Here is a 17,302-nt window from a genome sequence, read left to right on the forward strand (position 1 = left end):
CAGCTGATATCTCCACAACACAGAAACTTACACCAAAACAATGTAGATGAATTAATAGCACTACAGGTCAGAGGAAAACTATGCATTTTTGATTTCAGGGTGAACTCTCCCTTTAAAAATGTCACCAAGAGGTCACGTGTCAAGCGTGTACTCGATGTAATGTTACAGTCTGTTCTTTTCTTTTCCAACATGGTGTCATGTCGTTACTGTTTCTTTCCATCTTCACAGAATCATGTTGCATCATGGGAAATGTATTTTCTTTTGCTAAAACACAAGCTGGACATTTTTAATTGTTGTTGTCGTTTACCAGAATCTCTTCGAGCTCCTCTTCCTCGCACTCGTCCGGTTCCTTCCCCCATCTCTCCCTGGTGTTCTGGGGAAACACACATCATCAACGCTCACCTTGGATGAAACGGTTCAGCATCAATCAACCGGCTCCTGATCTAAGGTCAAACCAGGTCATCTTCCTGCTTTTGTTCCCTCCATGTCCACTGACAAATCACCTCATAGAAAATCTGACAGCTTATTTCAGTTTATAAACGATGCTCACCCTCCTGTTTATATCGTCCATATCTACCGACTGCTTTGGAACAGACTGCTTTTGATCTGTCTGGCACAAAAACCAAAATGATAAACCAAGGTGCTAACTGCGAATTTCATTTCCTGTGAAACAAGTTTGTTCTGTCTCCCTCTTTTCACTCCACTTACTTAATACAACATCTTTCATCGCCTCCTTGGAGCACAGAATGTGTTTTTTTTTATTCAACTTCAACAAAAGCCTGCTGCCCCGAATTTAAACAGTAAGATACAATTATTACCATTTTTTATTCATGGTGTTACTTTGCTGGAATTTTAATCAAACTTGAACATCAGATTTAATTGCACAGATCTAGATAGTAATGAATAAAGTCTAACTGCTACAAACTACTGTCAAAATGTCCTGTTGTCATCTAATATCAAATTTTACTAAATTAAATGTGATCTACTTGTTTTGAATCAACATTTTAAAGTCACATGGGACATGAGATATGTTTTATTTACAAATTTTAGAAAACTCAAGTAAACTTAGGAGGGGAAAAACAAAATCCTTGACTAAAAATGTCTGTAATATCTTAGTAGGGCTGAAACATACAGAATTAAGAATTTTTTTTACATTTATTTACTAACCAGAACTTTCTGAATTTCATCCTTGCGACACTTGATGTGGTACATCACCATGTCCTGGAAGATGTCCTTCCTGTTCTCCAGCTTGTTCATTTTGTCGTAGGTGTCGGGGTTCAGCATGGACCAGCCCAGGAACTGGGTGAGAGACTAAAGGCAGGTGGGTGTGTGTGTGTGTGTGTGTGTGTGTGTGTGTGTGTGTGTGTGTGTGTGTGTGTGTGTGTGTGTGAGAGAGAGAGAGAGAGAGAGAGAGAGTAAATAGCCTATAGGTGACACTTCATCTTCTGTTCTGCCAGCGGCTAACAGTTGTCTTTAGCTCTAAACCAAAACATAAACGCATCACTTCCTGTTTGTGGTGCAAAAAGTTCAGATCCACGACTTAAGCAAAAGTAGCAACACTAAAATACGAAATATGAAAAAGTCTTGCATTTAAGATGAATAATAAAATATATAGTATTATCAGAAAAACATATCTAAAGCATCAAAAGTCAAAGTACTTATTAATACTGGTGCACTACCATGTAAGCAGCATCTTAACGTTGCAACGCTTGGGTGGGGCTCAATCTTACTGCTAGGTTGAGCATGTACTCAAGTATTCGGTACAGATAATTTACTTTTTACGTTTTATCTTCCAAGTAAAATCTGTCAATATCCGTACTCACGCTGTGGTAAATGTCTTTATGTTTATACAACACTTGTTCTGTGAATAGTCCGATTACTTTTGTGATCAAAAACATTAATCTGAAGCTCAATTCTGAGGCTGTTCTGTGAACAGTTTTCTAATAAATAATAAATCTAGCAACTTCTGATTGACCCATATACATTTTAAGCTAAAACTAACCACTTCTGATTAGTTCCACTTGAAGCACCACTCACTCCCGGTACAGGTCCTGCCCTCTCTGAGATCTAATGTGGATGAAGATAATTCTGTTGTCCAAACAGATACAGATAATGTTGTACTAGCTCAGCCCTCGCATTTTATATGTTCATCATGTGTTTTCTATGTAAAATGTTAATCTGAATAATAACTATAGGTGGCAAATAAATGTAGTTGACAATATTTCCTTTTGAAATATTCTGCAGCAACAGTATAAAGCTGCCTTTTATGTAAAGGGTCACGTAAAGTTCAAGTATCTGAAAATTGTACTCAGTTACTTTCCAAAGTGTAACTTTGTTTGACAAATGTTACACTACACACACTATTTGTTAAAACACCCGATCTAAAAGCTTTCTGGAGTGGGTTTTGGTCAAATCACTTTTGCGGTTTATCATTTTCTGAATAACAACTCATATTCAAATGGCAAAATTAAACTTGTTCCTCAAACTACTTCGATTTTAAGGAACATATGAGGAACAAACAGTCGTGTTGTGTGTTTCAACTGAAGTCTGAGCAGTGAGGCAGATAGAGAAACTTCAGTAAAAAGCCTCCAGGCCCAACAATAAATAATGCAGATGCTCTGAATGGCCCGAGTGTATTTATAAACCAGTGACTCAGTGCTGCCACACACACAACCACACACACACACACAAACACATATACAAAGCCAGTACCTCCATCAGTCCTTCGTCCATTTCATCAAAGGGTTTCCCGTCCTTCCTGTTATAGAACGTGGCCACACCCACTATCTCTTCTTTCTTGTTGACGATTGGCATAGACAGGACGTTCTTAATGGTCCAGCCGGACTCGTCCAGAGGCTCTTTCTGTGCACACACACACACACAAATACACACACTTATTTCAGTGACCATAAATATAAATATGCTTCAACTGCAGTCATGTTTCAATATGACAGTAATATAGGGCTCCTTTTTCCTCGAATCACAATTTTAGCAGAAAGCAGGAACCCCGCAGAAATGAAACGTGACCTGTGAGAGAATCAATAATTCACCTGCTCACTGCCCCTAAAGTCTGACCATCCTGCAGCAGCAGTGGTTGTTAAAGTTTCACTTTTTAAAATGGGGCTAAATTAACTACTGCTGCACTTTATCCTCATCTCAGAGTGGAAACCATTAGAAAACTGTATGAAAGAGATTAGCTTGGATCACCTTTCAGGAGTTACAAAGAACCAAATCTCCTCTTTTACTAGAATATGGCATAGCTTAACAAAAGTGAGCGAAAACTATCAAGTAGAAAAGTAAAAACTTCAGAAGTTGTATGTTTCTTTGTCGTGATATCTGTCCAGACTGGCAGAATTATGTACAGCAACTTTAAACCTCCCTTTAAAACAGCCCAGTCGCCAGGGCAAAACGTTGGCATGTTACGTTTCTGCAAACCAGATGCGCACAAATTCGTCATACCATGTGAGCATTTCTACAATTTGTGTCATGTCACGACTGCATTTCACGTACATGAGCTGCTGGAGAGGATGGTGGCAGTGTTACAGTGTAGAGACCACTGCTTGAGACAGTGCTTCAACATTTGTAAGTGTGAAACCACTGGTTATTTTTAAAGAGATGACAGTTGGTGGTGACAAAACTGGGTATTTTAAGTCAACACAAGATCTTTTCCCAACCCTTATCAAGTGGTTTTTGTGCCTAAAACTAACCAGACCATTAGCACAAAATAGTGACAGCGTGAAATTTAAACTGAACCTAAAGAAAAGTAAAGTTGCAACACAGGGAAATGTTAGGTTTCAATATATCTGTGGTTTGCTGAAACACACATTGCAAACATGTATTCTGTATTTATTTGATACTTTGCGAGATAATAAAAAACAACACATGCTGCATCAGGAAGGAAGCAAACAGAAATATAATAACTTCACAATTGAATAGTGACAAAATTAAGAATGCAGCCTATTTTTGAGTGCGCTGTTACACAAAGGAAGAGGAGGAGCTGCTCACAGTCGGAGACAGCTTCAGAATCTTGTTAGAAACAAATGAGCGTCAAATTATTACATATCAAATTAAAATGATTATGTCTTGCTTTGTCTCTGTGTTTAATTGGCAGTGAGACTTCAAAGTTGCAGTTTGCTTTACATCCTATGTTGCACATATTGTATAATTTCCTTAAAAGTTTCATATTATCCACATTTTAAGGTTCATACTTTTATTTTGGGTGTCTACTAGAAAAAATTGACATGCTTTAATATTTAAGAAACACATTTTTCCTACAGTCCTTCTATTCACCTTCTTTCTGAACACTCTCACTCTAAGGCCCTCCTCCTGACAGCCCAATCTGTTCTGATTGGTCTGCTCTCGCATCCCTTGCAAGCACAGCCGTGCTGGGGGCGTGGCTGACAGTGATGACTGTACACTTGTGACATCACACCCTTACAGAAGTCACAGTTTCTGAAAACAGGCTGTGTGTGTTTTTACCTCCGGAGTGAGCTTTTTCTACCTTCAGAGTAATTATGAAGCACCTAGACCTGCTGTATAATAAAAAAAATTACTGACTTTTTAAAATACTATATGTATGCTTAAACTGTAAATATATGTATTTGTATATGGATTTGAGCCACACCAATAGTCTGATTTGTACAGTCAGAGGAGAAAATAGACCGTCTACTACAGTACATGTTAATATGGTCCAAACCCTTCATTAGTTTTTCTAATGAGATGAATTCCGGCACAGATCAAACTGAGTATGAGAAGATGTGGACGTTCAGACTTTAAATGTCAGCAGTGCAGAACCAGGATCGATGTAAGAATGGGGACAATGGCTACCACAGTCTCAGAATCAGAGTCTAATAAGGATAAATACAATGGGCCCTTTATGGCCCTCAGGAAACTAATTTAAACGAAGGAGAGCGAGAATGACGACTATATTGCAGAATGGTTCCTCATGATTGTTCTCTGGTGGTCTCTTATGGAACATGAGAGCTCATTATATAGCCAAGTTAATATTTTAATACATTATTTCTACATCATTTCTATTTTTATTCACATCACTCTGGAGTCACATATTACTCTGGAGCAACAACTGGTGTTAACATGTACAGATATGAATGTGAAACCGAGTGTTTTTCTTTCCTGGATAAATAAATCTATAAAAACAAATCATATGGATCCAAATAATATAAAGCTGGGTGTGGATGATCATATTTGCACTTCATTTTGGAGAAAAGCATCTATCAAGTGACTTCATGACTGATGTACAGTTAACTGAAAGTATTATATTTTACAGTTGATAATTACTTTGTGCCCAGAGTAGCAAGAGTTCAGTAAAATGCAGTATCTTTAAAGATATAGATAAACTTGGTTTTAAAATTTAAAAGACACTGTACCTTCTTTTTAGTGATCAATTGTGCAATGTCTTCAACATACAACCTTACAACCGTTTTTCACTTTAAATACAATTGACAATGGTGCCTTGGTTCTTAAAAATCAGTGGTATAAAAGAGGAAGAGCACCAGACAGCTGAGCACCTGAGCTACCATCCATAATCGTTTCCCCAGTGACCTCCCCAGGAAACTCGTCGATAAGGTCATTGAGGGACGAACCATTTACAATGAAAAACAATCTTATAATGAACAGGAATCATCTCCTGAAAGATATTAAACTGACAGACTTTGAATTAAATAATTAAATTGATGGTTGGTGCTTTGCCAAATCATTTTAGTATTGTAGATTTGTTGTCTTTGTCAAAGTCGGAGGTCGAAATTTCCCAGTTGAAATTTCTGACTTCTGACCTCAAATCGTTCCAGGTTTCACATGAGTAAATAAAAAAACATGGCTGACCGTGACAAACTGATGTTTTTTTTGGCAAGTGTACAGCCAAGTGAACCCTCAACAGTGCGACCTTGTTGCATATATAAATTAAAATAGAGGAAGAAAATTTACTTGGAACTGTTTCTGAATATTTCACGAGGCCATTATATACTGTAAATACCTCAGTCAGCAAATATATCCTGCTCCCTCCCCATGTTTGCTGCCACTGTTGTGTGACACCACACAACTGGTCCCTCATGAAGTCGGGGTGGACAGATCTGACCCAGCATAACAAGTAGGAATTTCAACTTCGGAAGGTCAGAATTTTTCCAGTTCCGTGTTGTCTGGAGCGAAGCATTATTGAGCTTGTCTTAAACCTTTGTTGCAACTAAGTAGTTCACGCTTCCTCAAAATGAAAGATAAAAAGTTGTGGCCATCTTACCTGGAATTCGAAAAATTCATCCTCAGCTGCATTCATTATGTTGCAAATCTGTTGAAAAGAGGAAATAAGAAGAGATAACAAAGTTGACCAAAAACACAAATAAATAACCAGCATAATGTGTAAAATTTGAAAGGAAATGGCGTTCCACCAACTTGGAAGAATCCCGCTTAGCCTGGAAAGATAGCCTTAAAACATATAGGAAGGCCCTCCGCAATGCCAGAGCAAGCTATTACTCGTCATTAATAGAGGAAAACAAAAACAACACCAGGTTTCTTTTCAGCACTGTAGCCAGGCTGACAGAAAGTCACAGCTCTACTGAACCATGTATTCCTACAACGCTCAGTAGTAATGACTTCATGAGCTTCTTCAATGATAAAATTTTAACTATTAGAGACAAAATCCATCATCGCTTGCCCTCAACTGGCACTATTGTATCTTTAAACACAGGAACCTCAGAAACAGTTCTAAATTCTGACTTATATTTAGACTGCTTCTCTCCCATTGACCTCCACCAACTAACTTCGATGGTTTCTTCATCTAGACCAACAACTTGTCTCTTAGACCCCATCCCAACTAGGTTGCTGAAAGAAACTTTACCTTTAATTAGCACATCTTTACTAGAAATGATCAACCTGTCTCTATTAACAGGATACGTACCACAATCCTTTAAACTAGCTGTAATTAGACCGCTCCTTAAAAAGCCTAATCTTGATCCAGAAACTTTAGCCAACTATAGACCTATATCCAACCTCCCTTTCCTCTCCAAGATCCTTGAGAAAGCAGTCGCCAACCAGCTATGTGACTTTCTTCATAAAAATAGTTTATATGAGGATTTTCAATCAGGTTTTAGAGCACATCATAGCACAGAGACGGCACTGGTGAAAGTTACAAATGACCTCCTAATCGCTTCTGACAAAGGACTTGTCTCTGTCCTGGTCTTACTAGATCTTAGTGCTGCATTTGATACCATTGATCATCATATTCTACTACAGAGACTGGAACACTTAATTGGCATTAAAGGACCCGCATTAAACTGGTTTAAGTCCTATTTATCGGATCGATTTCAGTTTGTACATGTTAATGATGAGTCATCCCTGTATACCAAGGTTAGTCATGGTGTTCCTCAAGGCTCCGTGCTTGGACCCATACTATTCACCTTATATATGCTCCCTCTAGGAAATATAATTCGGAAACACTCCATAAACTTTCATTGTTATGCAGATGATACACAGTTATACCTATCAATAAAGCCAAATGAAACTAATCAGCTTACTAAACTCCATGCATGTCTCAAGGACATCAAGACCTGGATGACCTGCAATTTTCTGCTGTTAAACTCAGATAAAACCGAAGTTATAGTACTTGGTCCTAAACACCTTAGAGATGCATTATCTAATGATATAGCGAGTTTGGATGGCATTAACTTGGCCTCCAGCACCACCGTCAGGAATCTGGGAGTTATCTTTGATCAAGATATGTCCTTCAACTCCCACATAAAACAAATTTCAAGGTCTGCATTTTTTCATCTACGTAACATTGCAAAAATCAGGCCCATCCTGTCTCAAAAAGACGCAGAAAAGCTAGTCCATGCATTTGTTACTTCCAGACTGGACTATTGTAATTCTCTATTATCAGGCTGCCCTAACAAGTCTCTAAAGAGTCTCCAGCTGGTCCAGAACGCTGCAGCACGTGTACTGACAGGAACTAAGAAAAGAGATCATATTACTCCTGTACTGGCCTCTCTGCACTGGCTCCCTGTAAAATCAAGAATAGAGTTTAAAATCCTTCTCCTCACTTACAAAGCTGTTAATGGTCAGGCACCATCATATCTCCAGGAGCTCATACTACCCTATCACCCAACTAGAGCATTACGCTCCCAGAACGCAGGATTACTTGTAGTTCCTAAAGTCTCCAAAAGTAGAATGGGAGCCAGAGCCTTCAGTTATCAAGCTCCTCTTCTGTGGAACCATCTTCCTGTTTTGGTCCGGGAGGCGGACACCCTCTCTACCTTTAAGAGTAGACTTAAGACCTTCCTCTTCGATAGAGCTTATAGTTAGGGCTGGTCCAGGACAGGCCTGGCCTGTCCTGGACCAGCTCTTAGTTATGCTGCTATAGGCCTAGTCCGGGGGACAATGACACACTGAGCTTCTCTCTCCTCCCCTCTCCTCTCCTCTCCATCTGTATACATTATGCCTGTATACATGCCCCATCTCTGCATGTCACTGACTTGCTTCTTCCCCGGAGTCCTTGTGCTTTCTAGTCCTACAGGCTCCCTTGGATCCTGGCCGCGCCCGGGTCGTGGATCGTGGATGCGCCCACTGCTATGGCCCTGCCTGATCGTGGATGCGCCCACTGCTATGGCCCTGCCTGATCGTGGATGCGCCTACTGCTATGGCCCTGCCTGATCGTGGATGCACCTACTGCCATGACCCTGCCTGACACCCACCACTACTGTCGCTAATATTAGTCACATCTCTGTTACATACGTTCCACTACTATTATCGTACTGCATTGCTACATACCATCCTTGCCATTGATCATTACTACTGTTATCACTAGTAATCACATTTCCATGTGCATTTCATCATTATTGCTGTAATACATCTTTGTGTACTTTCACTCCTGTCAACCATCGCTTATAATTGAATACATTGTGATCTCGTTGATCTGCTCTGTACATGCGACATCTATTGCACGTCTGTCCGTCCTGGGAGAGGGATCCCTCCTCTGTGGTTCTCCCTGAGGTTTCTTCCGCATTTTTTCCCTGTTAAAAGGGCCTTTTTTGGGGCAAGTTTTTCCTCACTCGAATCGAGGGTCGAAGGACAGAGGGTGTCGTCTCTGTACAGATTGTAAAGCCCTCTGAGGCAAACTGTGATTTGTGAATTTGGGCTATACAAATAAAATTTGATTTGATTTGATTTGATTTAAATGTCACCATTACAAAAATAACAGGTCATCAGGTTTGGATGAGATAAGAGCAACAAAATGGCTTGAAGAGGAGGACATCTTTGTTCTCATGTGATCTCACATGAAAAACTTCACCTTCAGCTTATTTGGGTTGAAGGAATTCATGTGTCATTTCCAGGAGTTGACAAAGTTTTATTGCCCCACGGTGAATCCATCCAAAACCCCCTGTGTCACATCCAAAACCATTAGTGCCAATCTGACATGTCTTTTTCCCCTCAATTTATGAAAAGGTTTCACCTCTTACATGATGTAGGAGATGAAAAAAGGGAGACGATGATGTGATGCAGAGTTGAAAAATGGCAAGCGTCAAAGACAATGAGAGGACAGGACGCGAGGAGGAGGAGAGACGGGACGAAGCGAAAGGAAGGATGGATAGATGAGCGACGGCAGACTCAGCGGTTTGGGAAAAGCATAGTGTGATTAATTACAACGGCTGCAGAAATTACAATTATACATCACAGCAGCGTGTGGCTGAGCACTTTTCATTTCCACAACTGTGTGCACACTGACAACTGTGTAATAAGGCCTAATGGTGTCCTGCTCGTCTGACCGCCCGCGGCCTCCAATGAAGATATTTAGAAATAAAGATTTTTAAAAGGACGCTGGTTTTACTCGGACTCCTGCACAGCAGAATAAAAGTTGTTCTCGAAGAGTCAGAGTGAAAAATGAGGAGGAGGATTTTGTAGTTCTGAGCTAGAAACTTTTGGTTGAATCGAGCCACACTCACTGGCTCTGAAAACACATTAACTCATTTCAATAATGCCGGATTTTACAGACTTCTGCCTGTAAGCTGTTTTTGTGCTCACAATGGGTGATTGGGTAGAGATAAGATGTCACAAAGATACTGAATGAAAATAATCTGATGATTCTTAATCTCATTATACAAAAGTCTATCAATTAACACAAGACTAATCAGACAAATTACACCAAATATTTGAATAAAGTAAGAGCTTTAGTCAACATGAACTGATGTAAATTATCTGTAAAAATGCGGCTTTGCTACTAATTATTCACTCCAGAGTTGTTTTTTAGAATCTTGGTTATATAATTAGTATTATATGCCAAAATTCCGCATTTGCAGCAGCTTTTTTCTAAAACTGAGCTGAAACAATCAGTCCATTAATCGAATTGTCGACTGAAAGAAAATTAGGTGCCAACTATCTTCATATTCCATTAATTGTTCGACATTTTTTAAATGTCTTTCTTTATGTAAAAACCCACAGTGATTGGTAAAATGTGCTCTGCCTGTCTTTTGTCCAGGTTAAAAATTGCCAAACTTTCCTAAATATTGCAGGGATTTGTTGAATCTGCCTCACAGCTCTTCTACACAGGAGGTATTTCTGCCTTACACTCATCTGCCTAAACAGATCAGCTGTATATTGGCCAAATAATTCTGTCTTGTATCATCTGCCTTATTGTCAGTGCAGGTTGTTATTACTTATCTTTCTCAGTCCCCTGCTGAACAGAGCCGCCACGGCTTGTATTCAACCTGCTCACTGGCTATTCATTCATTATTCAGTTGTTGTTTAACTCATACATGTTTAGGCTGCAGGGTGTCACATGTTCAATACTCTCAGTCACCGTGTATCCATGTGACCTTCATTAACTCTTTGTAACTTAAGAATGTAAATGTGGCAGCATTTTATTGTAATCTAATCATGTTTCCAACTCTCATTTGGACTGAGCTAAGACTGAGCTAAGAAAAAATTTCTGGCAGACAGAAAAGTTTGACTTTCACAAAATTGAGATATGATGATTATTTAAGTATTAAAAATCCAGCATGGTTTACATCCATGTTTACTAGCCTTTGCTGTCACATTTCATGTTCCCGCCACCTGTTGAGTCAAATGGTTGGACTATGTCTCGTGGGGACCGACCCGTAGAAAAACAGCTCCACATGCTAGTAGAGGCCTAAAACATTCAAAGATGACACATGGAAACTTCCTGCTCAGGCTACTTTTAATTTACAAGAAGCAAAAGAAGCCTCAACGTAAAAAAAGCACTGAATTATAAAAAGACAACTCAGTCACAGCAGTCAAAACGTCTCTGAATTTCACACACGGTACCAAAATCAATGCTGTCAGAGCCATGGAATGAACAGAAACATTTATTTGCTGAGGACTTGTTGGATTTGTGCATGTTGTTGTAGGAGATAGTTTGACTTTTAAAACAGCATGGTAGTAAATGAGGTCATGGAGTTTAAGTTTGATAGCCGACACATGACAAGTTAACAAATCAGAGCTCATTAAAGATGAATTAATGAAACTTTATGAAGTGAGAAACAATGGAAAAATGCTGCGTGAAAATAATTCTGTCATGGTGCAAAAACGTTCTTCTTCAAACTGCATTTGGGACTTTTTGCTCATTTCACAACACTGAGTGAGATTTGTTCAAAATCCCTGAGCGAAGAAATGAGGAGGGCAGCAGCTCTACAGAAAAAACACACACTGACTCACCAGTCCGGTTTCTGCTACGTAGGTTGGTAAACCGCTGATCAGGGCCCAGTGATCTGCCGGAGGACTCCTGAGGATGAACAGAACATTCAACCGTTAAAGTCATCATCTTACATGACAAGAGGAAAACAAATTAATAATGCAAATTATTTTCCTCTTCAGTGGGTATATACATTTGACTTTGCTACACGTTACGTAAATCTTTGAAATTAAGTAGTGGTACATAGTAGTAGAAATAACAACTGTCAGTTTACACAGACAAGATTATTCTGCAGTGAAATGGTGGGACAGAAGTTACAAGAGCAACAACGTCGGATAGTAGAAAAACAATACTGGAACAGAATCTGACTGCTTCTGCTAGCAGTCAAATCTCACAGGGTTCCTTTAAACCCAACCAGTGCTGTGACTTACGGAATGACTTTGATGTCTTCCTTTCCATGAAGGATGTAGTCGATCAGTTTGTAGAAGATAATTTCCTTGAGAGGACAAACAAAATAATCAGTGAGACATTGTGGAGAGAGGACATTTAAATCAAAAGTCATTTATGGTCTTTTTAAATATTCCCAACACAGAATATCATCATATTATTATTGGTCTTAAAAGCAAACTCAAGTTGTAGCAGCCATAGAGCCACATTCTATAAGAAACTTTACCAAATGTTTATGTAAAGATAAATATAATGTGTTGTCACTGTATGTACACGTTATGTAACCTGGATAAAAAAACATGTAAGTACTTTTAACTTAATCCAAACAAAACATTGTAGAGCCTTGAAAGTACTGAACATCTCAAGTTTGTCATGAGGGTCGCATTAGAGAAAAGTCATAGTCCTGGGGGCATTCATTTGTTCAACTGGTGTCATGGAAATCTATCAATCCACTAGTTTTTGATATGTTAGAACATTTTGCCTAATGTTGGTGCACGAAGAAAGGTAAGAGGAAAACAAAAAAAAATTGGATTCATCCTCTTTGGACTGAAAATGCTCACTGCACATTTCTTGGAAATCCTGCAATAAGTTTCAGCGTTACCTTGATGTGAATAAGTTATAGGACATTTTTCAGATGAAGCTGGCACTAGAATGAATGATTGAAGCAGTAACAGTTAGCAGTCAGTGGTCAATATTTCCTCACTCTGCCATCAGGAGTTTTGGGTCCGTCATATGGTGCAACTTCTCCCATCAGGATTGGCCACAGGTCAAAGAACTCCTGCGCACACACACACACACACACACACACACACACACACACACACACACACACACACACACACACACACACACACACACACACACACACACACACACACACACACACACACACACACACACACACACAGACAGATAGATGAAGATTCAGCGTAGGACATCACAGCTGATACGGCTGCTTCTGTAGTTTCATTATTTAGATGCTCTTACTGTTATTATATACAGCCAGCACCACCATTCTGCCTGAAAATGCTAATGCCAGCAGCCTCCTCACAAAGTGCACGAGTTTACAAATCATGGGCTCAAAGCTGAGCGACTAGTTTTGTTTATTCTTAAGTGCTGCATTCATGAAATCCAGCGTTGTTAGCAGACAGCCATCTGTGCAGGCAGACAACATGTGTTTGTTCTCAGATAGCAGGTGTTAGGAATCAACTGGCAGCTGCTTGTAATTAGGTGACATCCACAGCCAATAAGTAGCATTCATGACAATATGTACATGGGGATGGAATGACACTGATCAGAAGATGGTTTTAAGATGGGTTTCTTTCTTCGACTCACTGGATTAAAGCAACAAAAAAAAAAAAATGAGCAGATTAGACAAAGAAACCCCAGAGGAGTTTCTGAAAATATCTCTTCCCAAAAGAGGAGAAAAACAGAAACAGATCTCATCAGGACTCAGCTGTGATGAGAGCGGTACAGACAGACACAAACACAACATTTGTAAAGGCCTATTGTAGTATGCAGAGATACTTCATTTCCAGGATGTTTTTCAGGTTCTAGGATTTTGTGAAACCGTCGCTGCAGTCAAGCTTCTTAAAACCCAAATGAAGCCCTAAATGTAGATTAATGCTCCAAAATCTGCTTTTACATTCAAGTTTAAGTAGTTGAACTATGTAAGGGGAGACACGACAGAAGGATAGGGTGAAATATTTTAATCAATATCACCCTGAAACTTCCCCATTTGATAACGTACATTAAAGCAAAGTTTAAATTTGCAAATTTGGCATTATCTAATTAAAAATGCACCAATTTTCATACATTTCTGGAACGGAAACCTGAATTGTTTCATTTTGCTGTCATATTAGACTCAAAGGTATTACAGAGACATTTTGGATATCTCTTTATCACTCCATAAATCATAAAAATCTATCTTAAGCCATAAGGAATCTATTCTTGTCATGTTTTTTGGAATAAAATGTTCTAGAAATCAGACTATGAAGGACAAATAAACAAACCCCTCTGCATAAACCTTCAGAATATAGATAGGAATACAACTGGAAAGTTTGGTGCTGTTGAAGTTTTAAATTTTAAGTCTAAGAAAGTTTAAGAAAAGTTACAGAAGAGAAGTTTAAGTTTAAGAAATCATTGTGAGAAAACGGCCTTTACAGACATGTATTGTAATTCCATATATTTTTAGTGGATAAGGTAAATTTTTTAACTAGTAGATATCACAAAGAAACATCCACAGTTGATGCTTGCATTAAGACAATTCGTTTTTATGAGTTTTCTGATATTTTACGTTTAAATATGTAAATTAGGCTCTGTAATTATATTTCATGTTATTTTTTATAAATGTCCAGAACAGAAATTTGAACTTCAATAAACAACTAAATGTGTGTTTTGGCAATGTCCTGACCATACAGCACAGATGGGGATCTACAAACAGTGGATTCATTGTTTTGTTTGTGTTCAGGCTTATCCTTTCTGCGGTTGTGTATCTATGGTAACCCACCTTGGTCTTGGTCATGTCCAGCAGACCCACAGAGTAACGGTCACAGTTGAGGAAAGCCCTGACTGTGTACAAGGCCTTGTGGAACTGCCTCTCTATGTCTGTCAGCTCCTCAAACACCTTGCTGGCCGACCACAGCAACACCTGGGCGATGGAACAGAATACAATATGTACAGTTTCATGTACAAGTTCATGAACACAATTGACCCCATGGTTGAACCTGGAAACCCTCCTCCTATCTAACTGTTGCCTCTTTTACTTGCCTCAAACATATTTCTTTACATTTTCGAGCTCTGAGGTACACCAGTCGGTTGAATGACTCTATTTTCCATTTTTATTTTCATCTTCATTCGTACCACATATTCATGTCATGAAAAAATGTAGATCTGTGCACATTCTTGTCATTCACACAGACTCCAAAAAGCATGTCAGTCCAAGGCCCTGTTCAGAGGGTTAGGGTGTGTTAACATCCGTCCTGAGTGATCCAAACACAGGTGGACAGCTCTAATTCAGTCAGTTCACACCTGGTATTAACAATATCACACAATGATTATTATTATTTACTTTTTTTACACAAATAAAAAACAAACTTAATGTATGTATTTACAAGGAGGCCAAAACAATTGAGGACTTGCCAGAGACGAAGTTTATAAAGTTAAAAAAACTCAACAATTCACAAAATTGGGCATTTTTTCAAGGGAGTCTGGGGTCTTTCTGTGCAGATGACCAACAAATAGCCTATACTGGTTGAAAGGAGCCTCACCTGTCCCCTCCTGGTCTCACAGTTGTGCAGGTAACTCAGGTGGAAAACTCTCAGCAGCAGGTTGGCGAAGTTGAGATACTTGTTCATGATCTGGAAGAAAAAATAGCACACACTTTTGGCTGCTTTGTGTAATACTGAGAGATGGATGTGATTGTTGTTTGTTAGCAAGGCCAAGCTGTTTAACATAATTTGTCAGTCACTTTTACCTTTGTGTCTTTGTGTCAGAGAAGGTGACACCTTACAAATGGAAGAAATCTCATTTCTTAATCACCAAACTTTCATGTTTGATAATAATAAAACAAAATGTAATAGTCTATTCTTCCTTTACTTTTTCTGTGTGGTATTTGGACTGAATGCCACAGAGGGCTTCAGCTAATGTCATGAACACTTTGCATCACGTTTATATTGTTTCGGCAGTAAATAGGTTTACTATTTCCTTATAAGACACTTGACAACAGGGTCCTGGGATGCATGCATCCAATATACCACCGAAAAACTGAAGAAGCAGGAAAACACAGTGGATTAGCTGCTGAAGAAATGTGAGTAGGGACAAAACTGACAATGAACGACAGAAGCTAAGTCTACATCATATAGTTTTTTGTGGATTTATAGCAGAACTCATTAACAATTATTTGGTAGAGTGAGTTTAATTGTATTACATCACTGCTCTGCCAGGGAGCCAGTTACTAACAGAGAAAGTTTGTGACATAAACAATGACAAGGAAAAACCCATGAAAGCTGAGGGGAACGCTTGTTTTGTGGCCCTTTGTATCAGGTTTCAAAAAAAGGCTGAATAAATGTGAAAAGTTAGTATTACAGACAGTATTAGATGTTACCTCTTCATCCTTCACAGTGAAGTGCGGCCCGTCCAACTTGTTGATGGCCATCATGACAGCCACCATGTCTTTACCGTTCATGATGGGGATGGCGAGGACGCTCTTGGTCTGATACTCAGTCAGCTCATCCACAAAGTTACTGAAATGAGGGCTCTATGAAAAGAAAAGAAAAGAAAAGAAAAGAAAAGGAAAGGAAAGGAAAGAAAAGGAAAGAAAAGAAAAGACAGAGAGAATATTTAGTTGTATTTAATTTGCCCCTGTACCACTCAAAACTTCCACACTCAACTTTGATGAACACACTACGTCTATCCATAAACGCTGCAAGCAAAGCCTTCCCATTATCTGAAAACTCAAGGCCCTCTCTGCTGCACTCCGCCTACTGCTCCTCCTGTGCAGCAGGAGTCATCAATTGTGTTCCGCCAGGGGTGAAACACAGAAAGAGCAGCTCATTAACTGCCAAGAACGAACAAAAACCTGCAGAGAGCGACGCTTGTGTGACTGAAATGGGTGTCAAAGTCCAGATTTGGGTGAGGCAGGTAAGGACTTTTTGTTCAGATGGTATTTCCTGGTTCAAAAGGAACACTGAGAAGAGCACTATACATATATTCATACGTACATACTGCATGCAGAAAGACGGTGACACCGGCCTGCTCAGGCCTGTGAGAGCTGACCAATCAGAGTGCACTGGGCTTTTTGGGCAGGGGGCCTTAAAGAGACAGGCACTAAAATGGAGCTTATAAACAGAGGGTAAAAAGAGGTGGTGCAGCAATGGACAATATGAGAAAAATAAAACCTTGGAGCATTAAAGCATTTGAACCTGTTCTAGTAGACACTCCAGCAATATGGGATCTTTAGTTTCATCGCTCAGCCTTAGAAACCTGAATACTGCTGCTGTAACATGCAAAGCAAAGACACCTGAGCAACAACTCAAAACCTTTCCTTTTAGCAGGCTCCAAACACATATCCTGGATCTAGAAAAAAAAGAGCTTTGTGGTATTAATGCCTGTGTGTGTCACACTCAATTCAGTAGAGTAAAAAGTGCAACACGTTCCTCTGAACCTGCCTGGTTTTATTGTTAGATTTCATTTATAATTTGT

General features: G+C 39.2%; 1 protein-coding gene across 2 annotated transcripts in view; it reads right to left on the bottom strand.

Annotated features, from left to right (window-relative positions):
* Positions 1-17,302, bottom strand: part of pde6a (phosphodiesterase 6A, cGMP-specific, rod, alpha) — a 36,794-nt gene that overhangs the window by 14,613 nt on the left and 4,879 nt on the right. The window contains exons 3-12 of one of the 2 annotated variants that reach the window (XM_084353856.1): positions 16,206-16,358; positions 15,370-15,459; positions 14,610-14,750; positions 12,804-12,878; positions 12,085-12,149; positions 11,677-11,743; positions 6,254-6,301; positions 2,713-2,862; positions 1,168-1,311; positions 308-373 (exon numbers count right to left, since the gene is read on the bottom strand). In XM_084353856.1, the coding sequence (XP_084209982.1) occupies positions 308-373; positions 1,168-1,311; positions 2,713-2,862; positions 6,254-6,301; positions 11,677-11,743; positions 12,085-12,149; positions 12,804-12,878; positions 14,610-14,750; positions 15,370-15,459; positions 16,206-16,358 (999 nt within the window). Of the gene's footprint in view, positions 1-307; positions 374-1,167; positions 1,312-2,712; positions 2,863-6,253; positions 6,302-11,676; positions 11,744-12,084; positions 12,150-12,803; positions 12,879-13,087; positions 13,272-14,609; positions 14,751-15,369; positions 15,460-16,205; positions 16,359-17,302 lie in introns of those variants that run through there. The other variant, XM_084353857.1, reaches the window with a different exon arrangement.

The sequence above is a fragment of the Pagrus pagrus genome, assembly GCF_965226575.1.
Source record: "Pagrus pagrus genome assembly, chromosome: 5".
NCBI classification, from domain to species: Eukaryota; Metazoa; Chordata; class Actinopteri; order Spariformes; family Sparidae; genus Pagrus; species Pagrus pagrus.